Source organism: Nesoenas mayeri, assembly GCF_963082525.1.
Source record: "Nesoenas mayeri genome assembly, chromosome: 1".
NCBI lineage: Eukaryota > Metazoa > Chordata > Aves > Columbiformes > Columbidae > Nesoenas > Nesoenas mayeri.
Genome location: NC_137541.1, coordinates 56,646,534 through 56,660,702, shown reverse-complemented (window position 1 = coordinate 56,660,702; position 14,169 = coordinate 56,646,534). Strand labels below are relative to the sequence as shown.

The 14,169-nt window shown below is 44.0% G+C and overlaps 1 protein-coding gene across 1 annotated transcript; it reads left to right on the top strand.

Moving 5' to 3' along the window:
• The first annotated feature begins 9,573 nt into the window (after window positions 1-9,573).
• YEATS4 (YEATS domain containing 4) lies at window positions 9,574-13,694 on the top strand. The gene is made up of 7 exons (XM_080353614.1): window positions 9,574-9,725; window positions 9,882-10,001; window positions 10,583-10,649; window positions 10,751-10,845; window positions 11,402-11,494; window positions 11,572-11,659; window positions 13,087-13,694. The coding sequence occupies exons 1-7, from the start codon at window positions 9,675-9,677 to the stop codon at window positions 13,254-13,256; spliced, it is 684 nt and encodes a 227-aa protein (XP_080209740.1). The 5' UTR covers window positions 9,574-9,674; the 3' UTR covers window positions 13,257-13,694.
• Window positions 13,695-14,169: the final 475 nt, after the last annotated feature.

The window sequence follows — 14,169 nt, the reverse complement described above, 5'->3', positions numbered from 1 at the left end:
TCAACTGGGAGACATGTTTGCCAAGTGAACATCTGCGTTCTTCCACAGATAACCACCTGGTAGCATAGCATGTTTGTTAAAGGAGTGTGGTCTGCACACTCAGCACCCCTGACAGTGGCTTTGGCATATCCTGAGGTGGTTAAAGCACAACACGCCTGCTTGAATTTCTGAATGCACCCTGACTAAAAACACAGGTTACCCCAAACATCCTGAAGAACTTGAAAGAGTTGATGCTCATTCATGCTCTGAGAGCAGGTAAGGCCGCTGCTGCTCTGGAGAGCTTGCCGTGTAAGACATGGATGTTTAACTGGGAGTGCAAGAGGAAGGAAGTGTATCAGTATAATCAAAATTCATCTGTTTTAGCTCTTTGAAGGTGCACAAGCAAGCAATTGATTCTTAAAAATGTGAGTAAAAGGCTGGAGATGAGACGATAAGCCTGCCACACATACTAGAAAATTAAGTTGTTGGGAGATGTAGAAGAGGGAGCCTTTACAGGGGCAATGGAGAAAAACCGAAGTGAGAATGAGGTAACGATATGTTAATGTATTATTTTATTATTAATAAAATGTATTGATATTTCCTTTCTTAGACTGGAGGTGAAAAGAGGGGTTTGGGAAAGGCACAGGAGGAGTTTGATGCAGCAGCAAGGAGAGGGCAGGACATTTATTTTCAAGGGTAGCAGGCTGAGAGTGTGATGGTCTGGGAGAGGGGGCTGGTGCCAACCAGACAGGTGGAACTTTTGCTGGTTAAGGTTGAGCTGGAAGTAAATCAGAGAAGAAACTCCCTTTTGGTCACATAACATAATGTATAATATTATAGAGAACAGAGAGGCTAGTCCATGCTTTTAATGCTGAGACACTGAGTGTATGGTGTTCAAAAGTGATCAAGAATTCTCTGCCTTTCTTACTCTGCTCTTTTAGTGCTCCTGGAGAGACGGCATGAAAAACAATTGCAGAGCATTTTTATTCATAGAAATAGGTGTCTTTTTGCCGCAGGTAGAAGATTGCTATCCCTTTTAATTATTTTTTACAGATGAGGCATTGGATAGATGAGTAACATTGTTATATGTCTGGGACCCTACTTAATGCCCACACGTTGGTCGTGCATCCCACATATCCACCTCCTTATGAGCTACAAACTTTGTCAACAGAACTAGATGTTATAATCCCCAGCTGCTCGAAGTTTAAGGAGATGGCAGCTGCTTCTTCCCCTCTTTCCGCGAAATAAACAAGCTCTATGTTTCTCGTCCTTACCTTGACACCTCATGAAAAAGTCCTTGTTTCTTTCCTTATTTTCTCCATATTATTTGAATGCCTCTTCAGTGCGCTGCTGTTAAATTCCTGTGTGTGTTTTCCCATATAATACACTTGGAGTGAAAGAAATATTTTAATGCTCAAAAAGCCTTTGACACTGAAAACACTGGAAGACACTGTCCGCACGGAAAATGTTGGCTGTAGCTGAAGGCGTCTCCAGAACCCAGCGTTTGCCTCTGAAGGAGCGGGGAGCTCTGCAGTGTTACTGTATTTCAGAATGGTTAAAATGATGCTTAAAACCGGTTTCCAAAGCTCGCTGGTGTTCCCTTTCCCTGTTTAGCCATCTACTTCTTTTTGACCTACAGGTAGCTGCCCTCAACACCTTTTACAATCTGCAGACTGTGCTTCATTTAAAAAATAGGTGGTTCTGCCTGGATGCGTTACAGATCCGCGCTGGTGGGAGGGGATGAGAACAGAGACCATTCATCCCAAACAGAATCCTTATTCATGGATCGAGCTGTACAGGACTTGGGCTCCCACCTCAAAATGTTAATTGCAGCCTATGCGTAATTAAAACTAGTTCTCACTCTCCTGAATCATTTTAGCTGGGAATCTTTGTGAGATGTAGGTCTGCAGCTCCCCTTTTCTCACAGACCCACAGTGTAAGCGTAGTGAAAATGGTGAATGGTGTGGAACAGCCAACAGAGCTCTGCAGAGGAAACTGTTGGAAATAATGTCTAAATTGTGTGCCGGGCCCTTTTTTAAATACATAAAATACTTAGAATGAAAAGGGTCAGAGAAGACCAATGTTTTATTAGCAGCTATTTAACCAGATGAGAGCGATTAGCCTTTTACTCTACAACAAAAGGTGTATTTTGAGCTCACAGATCACTACAACTGACATTAAAAGGAACTTTAAAAACGTTTAATTTGAGAGGAGTGGGCTGTTCATGGGAATGAAGCCTGTAAATAAAAATTCTCCATAAGGATTAAAGCTATCTGCTGGCTGCCTTCCATCTCAGCTGGAGTCCAGTAAAAGTTTGTTGGTGTTTCTTTCACAGTGGTAGCGAACAGTCTGATACTTCAGTTTTTTAATTCCTTTTTCTGTCATGTGGGATCCCTACTGTGCCCTCCTCATTTTAGGTTCTCCCCTAACTGTTCCATTCAGTGAAGCTATTTGGGAAACAAAAGAAAACAATAATTTTATGCGTTTTGCTCAAATTTATTTAGAAATAAAACTCTTAACCCTTCTACATTACCACCTCCCTCACCATTTTTTTTTGTTATAATGACAGCACAAACTATCTCAGATTTTTCACTGTGTGGGGCTTGGGTGCATTACTGAAGAAGGGAAAGTTTATATAAATTCACATCTTTATTTAGAAAACTGACAAGTTGCCAAAACCAAAACAACAATTAAATTAATAGTCTGTTAAAACCATGGGGGCCAACATGAGAGACGTTGTTTTGGTGTCATCACTGGAGCCAGGTCTGTGCTGCCTCCAGCTGCACCTGGTCCTTGGAGCTGGTGGCCTCAGCGCCCACTTGGGTTCATCCTTTCCAGGACTGGAAGGAGCTTGGGGAACATCTTACATAATATACGTGTGAGGGCAGCTCTTGTGAGACTGTATGTGACACTCTGATGAATAAAACTGTTCCCACCTCTTTTCAAGTTGATAAAAATTGGCAAATTTAAAAGCACAAATTCTGGAATTAAATCTTGGACTTGACCTTGGTAAGGATGCTAAGGCACCTGGTCATTTTGCTGAGAGTCTGGAGTTGAGAGTTGTTCTTTATTTATCAAAACAGTACCTGTGTGCTGTCTGAGGGAGCTGTAAAACAGGTGAGGGACTTGGGTCTGTGAGGAGCTGCCTGGACACCGTTTCTTTCACAACAGCTGCATATGATAAAGCTTCACCTAAACCACGTGCCTGGGCAGAGGCTGGGCTCAACAGTTACATCACAGGGGCAGCCCCCCAAAATAGGCTGGTAGAAGTGGGTTCAGCACCTGTATTCTTCATGGCACTCCCAGCCCTTTGCTGTAGGCAAGAGCCATTTCCAGTCCTTCCCACGTCATCTCATTGCGCAGATTTTTTCATTCCGCTTTTGTTCCTAAGCAGGTTTCCCCCCATAACTGGCCACATGCCACAACTTACTTGTGACTCTGAAAGTGGCTGCTTTGAAAACTGCTCCATTTAGGTGATTTCCTTAATTTCAATAGGTGCAGACCGTGTGTCCGATGCCCGTTTCTCCAGGCTACTTCTGTTAGGTTGTTAATGGTGGTAGATTCATGATGAGCAGTAACTGCATTAAGACCAGGACTTTGATAATAATTTTATAACAAATCTGAGTAGCAGAGTTTAGATAGCCAAATCCCCCTTTGGTAGGTATTGTGAGAGAGTTTAAACAAAATTCTGAGGTGATGTTACTTTGGCTGTGGCTTTCCACATCATAGATGTACAATTTTGGAGTGATGCTTTAAGTATCGGAAAATGCCCATGTACTGAAGAGGCTGCGTTTCTGGTTGCTACAGAGCAGAGGAACCAAAAGGGAGTGGGAGAAGGTTAAGAGATGAGATAAGTGCAGGAGAGCTGTGGTTTCAGTATTAAGAGGCTGTATGCACCATGAAGTCTTGACTAATCCTCTCATTTTGCCTTCTACCCCTGGCTGCTCCGGGGAAGGTCCATGAGAGGTGTCAGCTGTGAGCAGCTGTGAAACGTCTTGGATCAAATAACCTTTGGGGACACAGCCTGGGATTCTCCAAGTCTGCTCTTGTGATTTCCAGGGGGCACATGGGGCAGGAATTTCCATTTTAACAAGTTTTGTTAAAATGAGCACCTGAATGCTAGAGTTTAGAAGTCAGGGTCCCATCGGCTTAGTCCATCTCTGCTGACACAGACTTGCTGTCACTGTCTACAACTTTTCTCTTCACCCTCTCTAGCCCTGCCACTCTTCCACAGTCTGAGCTGAGCAATGGGTTCAAACTGGAACACAGGAGGTTCCACTTAAATATGAGAAGAAACTTCTCAGTGAGGGTGACAGAGCACTGGAACAGGCTACCCAGGGAGGTTGTGGAGTCTCCTACTCTGGAGACATTCAAAACCCGCCTGGACACCTTCCTGTGTAACCTCACCTAGGTGTTCCTGCTCCGGCAGGGGGATTGGACTAGATGATCTTTTGAGGTCACTTCCAATTCCTAACGTTCTGTGATTCTCTGGTCACCAGGAAGCTTCTCCCAGAAGCAGCCTGTCTCATCACACCTCCCCAGTTCCTGACTGTGCTGCTTTTCCTTGCTGCAGTTCCTTCTCCTGCTGGTCATCTGCCTATGGTGGCCGCACTGCTGGAGCGGGGCAAGCAGGTGAAGCTGTGGAGCAAACTGGAGCAGGAGTGGAAGACAGGTACTGCCGGGGGACCTGGGGACACGGAGGAATGGGCGGTGGCAACAGGCTCTTGCTAAACTCCTGTCCTTCGGAGAGAAGTATTCATGGGCTCTGATCGCGGGTCTTGGGAACAATCCATGTGTTGGCCATGGGCATCTGTGCTGGTTTGACTGAAAATGAGTTAATTTTCTTCATGCAGTTAGAAACCTTTGTTTTTCATAGCTAGCGTGATCATTATTTGGACTTAGTTTGACAACAAGAGATAACATCCCAGCACAGAGCTCATGTTTTTAATTGCTCTGGTCTGAGAGCCAAGGGCACTCTGAGTGTTCTGCCCACAGGTGTGAGGCAGCAAGGAAGGGGAGCAGAGATGGGGCAGAGCTTGACTGATGTCCAGACTGATCAATATGACTATTCCAGCCCACTAGCATCATGCTTCATATTTAAGGAGGCGGGGGGGATCTTCTGGTCTCTTTTGTCTTCATCACTCTCTTGGTTCTTTTTGTTGAAGCTGGGGAAGTTCTGTTCAGGACTTTGATTAGTTCAGCCTTTTGCCATTTTGCAGAGGCCTCTGGGCCTTTCTGCCTTTTTTGTCTTTTCTTTCTCTGGGATCACCTGTTTGGGACCAGGTGCTGTTTCCTGGGACTGGCTGCTCAGTGTGGACGGAGTTTATGAGGAATTGCCCGAGTATCTTTTATATATATAAAAAAATATATATTTACTAGTAGTGTATTAGTATGTTGTCATTTTATTAAACTGTTTGTCTCAATCCAAGTTTCTCCCTTTTGATTTTCTCCCCTATTTGGGGGGCGAGGAGGGAGGCGAGCGAGCAGCTATCATGGTTGTATTGCCAGCTCACATTAAGCCACAACAGCATCCATGTTGGCCAACAGATGAGAATCACTGTCCCCGTCCCTTCTCCTTCCTGCTGCAGACATAGTGGCGTGTCCATAGGACAAAACAGGGCAGGCAAGTCATAAGAAGGGAAAGGCAAAGCCCTGAGCCCCTCACCAAAACCAGGTATCTGTGCAGCAAGAAGCTCCACAGGCGCGAGCCTGGTGGCAGGAGCGAGGTGAGCGGGTCTGTTTGGATACATCTACAGAGGCTGCCAAAAGCACCCTCAGGGCCCGTGAGAGCAGCTCTACCCGCTCTGGCTGTCAACAGCTTCAAAGCGCGGCAGGAGCTGCTGCTGCAGAGGACACCCTGCCTGCCACAGCCCACCCGCCAGCCCATGGCCCCTGACACGCGTGTGCAGCTGAGCCACCCGCACTCAAACCTGCAGGAGCCAGCAAAGAAACTTGGTTATCTTTGGAAGGAATTGGTTTTTTTGGCCATTCCCAGTGTCTGCGCTTTCACCCTTAGGGCAGTAACGGCAGTGGGAGGGCCCCAACACTGCGCTGGTTTCCCAAGTTACCTCTGTGAAATCTGGCTTGCACTTCATTTCTGTCCAGGCAGAGGCCAGCACTGATAAATACAGTCAGAACCACAGCATAAATTGGCTATGGTTGTATTTTCCTCTCGTTTTTGTGGAAATACATGTTGGGCTTGATTTGTACTTCTATATATAGAGAGCAATGTACAGAATCACAGAATATTATGCATTGGAAGGGACCTCGAAAGATCATCTAGTCCAATCCTCCCACCAGAGCAGGAACACCTAGATGAGGTTACACAGGAAGGCGTCCGGGCGGGTTTTGAATGTCTCCAGAGAAAACATAATGGAATTTATTTCCAAAAGTAGAAAACCTGTGTTGTGTTTTCCAATGGCATTTTTGAAGTTAAGACATATTGCATGTGTTTTTCGTATTTGGTTGGATTAAAGAATAAAAGGACCACCCCCTCTAGCACGGGCATTCCCCATACAGTCATATTTTTTTATTTTCTGCATCAGAATCATGGATCCTACAGACCAACAGCTGCTGCTGGTGCAATGGTGGCAGGATCCCGAGGGCCAAGCAGATGTGCAATAGCCCCTGCTCAGGTGAGCACAGTCTCTCGAGGTGCTGTTGTGGTGGGCTGCCCTCTCATCTCCCAGTTGCAAATAGATTAGCTGGTTACAGCTCTGTCTTTAAAACACACAGCAGAGCAACATTCAAGCCCATCATTCCCCCTTTCCAAAGGGAGATCTGCAGGGCAGTCATCACACATGGGAGGAAAAGGTTTCTGTACAGCAGGAATGGCATCATTCTTCTTTTTGTCTGTGTTAATGTTTACAGAGTAAAGAGGTTAATTTAATTAGCAATTACATTAACCTCAGGAGATTTAATTTTTCTTTGAAGACAGTGAGAACTTGCAAAAGACTGGCCCACATGCCAGTGTTGCCAACTTGCTTCATTTTAACAAGAAGAGCTATAATACTGCAGAGCTGAGCAGCACTGTCACGTGAGATCTAGTTCATGCAAAGAAAGAGTTAGGGAATTTTTGTTTCCCAGGAGTGGGTTAGGCATGGTATTCATAGATTCATAGGATCATTTTGGTTGGAAGACAACCTCAAGGTCATCGAGTCCAACCATAACCCAACTCTGGCACTAAACCATGTCCCTAAGAACCTCATCTAAACACCTTTTAAATACCTCCAGGGATGGTGACTCAACCACTTCCCTGGGCAGCCTGTTCCAATGCCTGACAACCCTTTCCAGGAATAAATTTTTCCTGATATCCACTCTGAAGCTTCCCTGGTGCAAATTGAGGCCATTCCCCATCTTCTTGTCCACCAGGAGCCCTGGCACACACTGGATGCCATGGGAGGGGGGGCTCTGGAGAGCGGTTTGCAAGCAGGGTCTGGCTGCAGCTCCCCAGAGGAGTTCCTTTGTCCATCGCGGGAATGGACACAGCTGGGCAGACCAGAGGCTACAGCTGGGGCACGGAGCAGGGATGCCCTCAGACTCACCTCCTCCTGACCCTTGAGTCGGCTCAGCCCACTGTGTGTTACCCTGCATGGGCATCACTCCCCAGCCACCAGCAGTTCAACAGTTCTGTCCTCTGCTGCTGTTTGGGTACCTCAGGATGCTGACCGCCTTCCTACAAGAACAAGGAAATATTTAGATCACATATTCTGTTATATCCAGCTGCTCAGGAGAACAATGTAAATAAGGGGTCCTGCTCAGCCAGTTCCTTTTGATGAAGACAAGGACAGCTGACATAAGCTGCTCACACCTAAGCAGGGTGGAACATTGCCAGTTAATTTTTAATACCTTGTTCACCCAAAGAACCATCAGGTTCACAGGGTAAATAAAATGGAAACTACTGGAACTGGGCAATTATGGGTGTTACTTACGTACAACTTTGAACCAGAGGTATAACTCGTTAGCTTGCAGCGTGACAACCCTCCTGCTGTGGCAGAGCACAACTGAACAGTCACTGGCCAAGAAGACTACCTGACAGCTCAGTTATTTCCCGATAGGCAAAGGAGCTTTTTTGCAGATTAACCATAAAATGGTGGCAGAAACTAGTTCGTTGCCACCCTACTAACCTAGTTCTGTATTTTAACTTTACCATCCAAAGATAAATGCATGAAATACAGCATCCTCTTGCAGCCTAGTTTATTTTGCATTGTTTGTGGACTTGCTTCAATAGATTTATTCTGCTTGTTTTCTGGTAATTGAAAGTTGCCAGAGGAAAGTTCTTTGCTCTTTCTAAGAAACTACAGGGTGTTTCCAAAAGACAGACCTAATTTCAAACTGAACACAGAAATTGCCAAACATCTCAGCCTTTTGGTTTGTGTTGCCTGGAAGACAATGGGATGAAGTCTTACCAAAGGTGATATCCCGTATATTCCAAAGATGTACAAAAATTTCTGGACTGGTCAGCCCACAAACTGAATATTTTGAAGCTTGGAGTGGCTGTGCAACTTTTAGCATGCTTGCAACCCTCTTTCCCCCCCTCCTTTTTTAATTTCTAATAGGCTTTTCCTTCCCACCCTGCCCTCCTTGCGACCGCCCTGATTGTGCAGGATGCTTCATTTAACCAGGCACCGTATGTGTCCATGGGAATGGTGCGCAATGAGACCAGTGAACACCAGCATATGCTAGTTGAGTGTGTGTTTGAAGGCTACAAAAGTAAAAATATGAAAAGAAGAAAAAGAATCTATATATAATTCCCTGCTTCCTTTTTTTAAGCACCGCTGAGCTCACAGCACGGTGACCTGCACGCAGAGGCCTGTCAGCCGTGGACATGGCGTGAGCGCGGAGGGTTTTTCTGTTTTAAAAAGACTAAACTGTGTTTGCAAAACACAGCCGAGAGAGGGAGCATCATTTAAAGTTAACCAGGCTTAGAAAGGTCACACATATCAGAGGGGTCCTTTACATATCCATTTCAATTTGGAGGATGCAAGGAAGACACGGAATTTTGGAGAGAATCCAGCAGAGGGCTACAAAGATGGTGAGGGGTCTGGAGCAATTTTCTTATGAGGAGAGACTGAGAGTGCTGGGTCTGTTCAGCCTGGAGGAGAGAACCTGAGAGGGGATCTCATCAATGTTTATAAATATCTCAAGGGTGGGTGTCGACAGGATGGACCAGACTCCTTTCAGTGGTGCCCAACAATGGGATGAGGGGTAATGGGCACAGACTGAAGCACAGGAGGTTCCATCTGAATATGAGGAGAAACTTCTTTACTTTGAGGGTGCCAGAGCCCTGGAACAGGCTGCCCAGAGAGGCTGTGGAGTCTCCTCTGGAGACATTCAAACCCCCTGGACACATTCCTGTGCGATCTGCTCTGGTTGAACCTGCTTTAGCAGGGGGCTTGGACTGGATGATCTCCAGAGGCCCCTTCCAAGCCCAACCACTCTGTGATTCTGTGAAGAGCGGTGACCAAACCGGGGAGCGGTGAGACGGCGGGGCCGCGCAGGAGCGCCTCACACCGTCAGTCACTCAGTCAGTCAGTCAGTCAGCCCCGCCCCGCCGTGACGCGGGCGCCGCCGGAAGCCGCAGGGGATGGCGGTCGCGGAGCGGCAGTGGCGGCGGGGCCGGGCCAGGCGGCCGTGGCGCGGGAGTTGAGCGCGGTCGGCGCGGCTGCGGGCGGCGCCCCCCCCGCCGGGGCAATATGTTCAAGAGAATGGCTGAGTTCGGGCCTGACTCCGGGGGCAGGGTGAAGGTGCGGGCCGGGCCCGGCGCGGGGGATGGAGGAGCGATGGCTGCGGCGGGGAACGGGCCTCGCTCCGCGGGGCACCGGCTTCGTTCGGGCTACAAGGAGCAGCGCGGCAAACGCCTTTCAAAACGTGCCGTTGGTTTTCTTTCCTCTTTTTTAAAGGGCGTTACCATTGTGAAGCCGATCGTGTATGGAAACGTCGCCCGGTATTTCGGGAAGAAAAGAGAGGAGGACGGCCACACGCACCAGTGGACAGTTTACGTGAAGCCCTACAGGAACGAGGTGTGCGGGGAGCGCCGCCTTGTCCTTGTGGCTTTAAACTAAAAGATGGGAGATTCAGGCCAGACATGAGGAGAAAATGATTTACACCGAGGATGGTGAAACACTGGCACAGGTTTTCCAGAGAGGTGGTAGATGCCCCATCCCTGGAGACATTAAAGGCCAGGCTGGACCTGAGCAACCTGATGTGGTTGAAGATGTCCCTGCTCATTGCAGGGGGGTGGACTGGATGAGCTTTGGGGTGTGAGGAGAGGGGAAGAGGGTGCTGGGGCATAAGGGGAGTGCACACACGGGCTGGGGGGGATCCAAAAAAGAGTAAGAGAAGGAAGATGCTTTTTCACTTATGTTTGTGGAGTGATCTTTCCAGGCCAGGGGAGAGCTGGAGAGCATTCATGAGAACAGAATACTGACAGACTTGTATGCCAGTACTAATAATTGGATTTACTGTCTTGCTTTCCTGCTCATGAAGTCAGAAGAAATACTGTATTTACGTCAGAAGAAATGATAGGCATGTAGGATGGATGAATAAACAGTAGTTTGCTGTGCTGTCTAAATAATCAGAAATCATGGCATTTCTATTTTAGGATATGTCTGCCTATGTCAAAAAAATTCAATTCAAGTTGCATGAAAGCTACGGTAATCCTTTACGAGGTGGGTTTTACATTTGGGCATTTGTTCCTGGAAACGGAATTTTGATTAGTTCTGATGAGGAGTTATCACCTATATTAATACTTCTGTGTTTCTCACTGCAGTTGTTACCAAACCGCCCTATGAAATCACCGAAACAGGCTGGGGTGAATTTGAAATAATCATTAAGATATTTTTCATCGATCCAAATGAGAGACCTGTAAGTACATTGAACTTTTAACAACACTTAATCAATTATGGTGGCCTCAAGCTGTGCCGTAGGATATTTCTGGTCAAAATAGATCCCATCAGCCATGGAAGTAATAAAGCCTGTTTGCATAGGAAATATATTTAATGGTTGGCCACGTTTTTCTGTTTCCGTGCTTTTCTACTGGTGTTCATGACGGCTTTTTCTGTGCTTAGCTTCTCTGGTGTTTACTGGTAGGTGGCTGCATGTTGCACCTTACCTGGGCTGAGCACACACCAGGAATTTATCTTCCTAGTTACAGGATTTTAGAATATTTTAGTTGTCTTTTTTCAATGGTGCTATGCTAGCATCAGTGTCTTTCCAAAGAAAAACACAAAGTATCAAGAAGCCTTTGGATAGTTGGTGTGTTTTACTACCGATACTAAATTTAAGTAATCCTGCTGAAGCTATATGACATTTAGTTTTTAAATCCTACACAATTAACATAGGAAAAAATACCACTTACTGATATCTAGAAGATACCATTTCCCTGCAGTTGTCAAGCTAATACAATTTTGTCTTTTTATAGGTAACTTTGTATCACTTGCTGAAGCTTTTTCAGTCTGATACCAATGCTATCCTGGGAAAGAAAACTGTAGTTTCTGAATTCTATGATGAAATGGTATGTTAATTTTTAATGTAATCCTCACTTTATATTTAACAGTATTGTTGACACCATGTATTTTTCTCCTTCGTTAGATATTTCAAGACCCTACTGCAATGATGCAGCAGCTGTTGACAACATCTCGTCAGCTAACGCTAGGTGCTTATAAGCATGAAACAGAATGTAAGTTGAAAATTAAAATATTTTCATTTTAGCAATAAAAAAGAGTTTGTTTTGGTTTTAGTTGTGTGGGCTTTGGTGTTGTGTTTTGGGTTTTTTTTTCTTCCCCTGGGCTGTAATAGTACAGAGGATTTGGATGCTGCTAAAAAGTCATATTTTTGCATTAAATTAGCTTCAACTTTTGCAAAGATATTAATACTTATTTGAAAACTTCCAAGATTTTCAGGTCTGTGTGTCTGCTGAAGAAAATTATGAATAATTTAGTATTATGAGTGATGGCATGCAGTAAAATCAGATAAAACTAAATAAATTCGGCCTGCTGAATTTGTGATAAAGTTGGTTTCATCAGGATTTTAAGTGCAAGCAAAGATCCCACTTTACCGCTGAAATCTAGAGCAGTTAGTACTGTGTTAGTCAAAGCAGCAACCCTTTTGGGATAGAGCAGTGTCTGAAAGCTCTTCCTGTCTTTTTCCCTTCTAATTCTTTAGGTAATTTCCTAACAATTCTTCTTCAGTGTAGCTGAATATTCTTCGTGTCCTTCCTATTGAATCTGTCTTTAAATATAAACTAGAATATTAAGGGAATGAAAGAAATGGAAATACATTGATTCATAAAGTACAATACATTTAGCGATGATGTATGTTCTGACCTTCTGAATTTCATCTCTTCCACCTCTCAGAAAGTAAACGTAATATGTATTGAGCCCAAATCCTGCCATGTTAGTTACAAACTCTGGTGCTGTCACAGTGCGGCTCACCTGGCCTTTGGCTTATATGCAGGTTCCCCTGAGAACAAGTATTTTTAGACAGTGAATACCTCAAACTAAGAGTAGCTATGTGTTTGAAGCTTTACAAAGTTACCTTTGTCATTTGCCATATGTCTGTTTGGGTGTGTGGACTTGTATTTTCCACCTCAGCTTAGCCAGTCTTAAGGTGGACTTTTGGTATATTTCATGTTGCTACGGTTTATGTGTAGAAAATGTTTAATAATTTGAATAATAAAAAGGTCTTGTCCAAACGTAAACTTTTCTCACTTAAAATTTCTGGATGTTTCTCTTGAGCATAGATAGAAATTTTTAGTGTTGTTGTTTTGTTTGTTTGTTTTAAAAATATATTTCCTTGGTATGTGCTACTGAAGCAGATAAAAAAATTCAGTGTTTTGTTTTGGTTTTGTTTTTTTACACTGCCCACAACTCTAGAACATATGAGATATGAAGGGATATCTGTGGCCTCCTTAAATTTGTTGGCGTTACCAGCTTTGTCCAAAAACTTGTGCGTGAACAAATAATTAAAAAAAATAATTATGACATCTCAGTAAACCAGATGTAGTGAATTATAACTCCATCCACAAAACTGATGAGCAGAATGGGGCCACAAAACAGGTTTCTGGCTTTCTCTTTTAATATTTATTTTTCTTTATCGCTACCACAGTTGCAGATCTTGAAGTAAAAACCAGGGAAAAGCTGGAAGCTGCCAAAAAGAAAACTAGTTTTGAAATTGCTGAACTGAAAGAAAGACTAAAAGCAAGTCGTGAAACCATCAACTGTTTAAAGAATGAAATCAGGAAACTTGAAGAGGATGATCAGTCTAAGGATATGTGACGAGCGCTGACTTGATAAAGAACCTTTCAGGATACTGAAAACAGAAGGACTTCAGTCCTGGAATTGTATTTGTCCTCTCAAGTACTATAACTGAGACTAACATGAATTTCACTTGCAATTGATTGAAGTACGTGGCAACTGACTTTATAAATGGAAGAAAAAAGAAAGGATGTATCCTAGTTTTATAGTTGAAATCTGTGGGTACTTAATCATTTATTTCAAGTAGAAGGGGTCTTGGAGACCGGACTGCTTTTTTTTTTTAAACTGCATTTGAATGGTATATAAAAACTTTGTATTAAGTCTTTTATTAGTTCTATGTGATTTTACAAAATGCCGATGTTTACTTTTTTTACTTGTGTTGTTTTTTTTTTTTTTCTACTGATCGTTTAGAGATGCATCTTTAAAGCTGAAAATAAAATATGCTATTTTTTATTTTAATATTCTTTGTCTCTGTCCAGTTCTGGTCTTCAAGGACAATTGTAAATAGCATGCCCTGATTTAAGGTAGAGGTTGACACATAATTGTAAGCAATTTGCATAAGTCTAGTTACAGTGATTTCTGCATGTCTGCCTGTGATCAGCACAATGAAAGAACCTTCTGAAAACAGGTAACAAGTAACTCGTATATTTACAGATTATTTACAGAGTTTCTAGCATCAGATCTGCTTTAATGTACAAAGTTATGTGCAGAAGCAGGAAATTATTCTGGTCCTGTTTTGTAGAAGTTTGTTTAATATTTGCACTGTACTGTGTTTATTCTTAATTAACTAGCAAGTGTTCCCTCTGAAAAATCAGCAAATTAGTACATGATCTTTTGCCTGTAACTTTTGGTAGAGGTGAAAGAGTGTAATAGAGATGGTGCTACTTCAGGTTTTGAGAAGGCCTGGCCTTTTCTACTGCTTCAAGATACTGTG

Coding starts and splice junctions, on each gene's coding strand:
- YEATS4 (XM_080353614.1), top strand. CDS start 9,675: ATGTTCAAGAGAATGGCTGAGTTCGGGCCTGACTCCGGGGGCAGGGTG. Junction 10,846..11,401: donor TCGATCCAAATGAGAGACCT/GTAAGTACATTG, acceptor GTCTTTTTATAG/GTAACTTTGTATCACTTGCT. Junction 11,495..11,571: donor CTGAATTCTATGATGAAATG/GTATGTTAATTT, acceptor CTCCTTCGTTAG/ATATTTCAAGACCCTACTGC.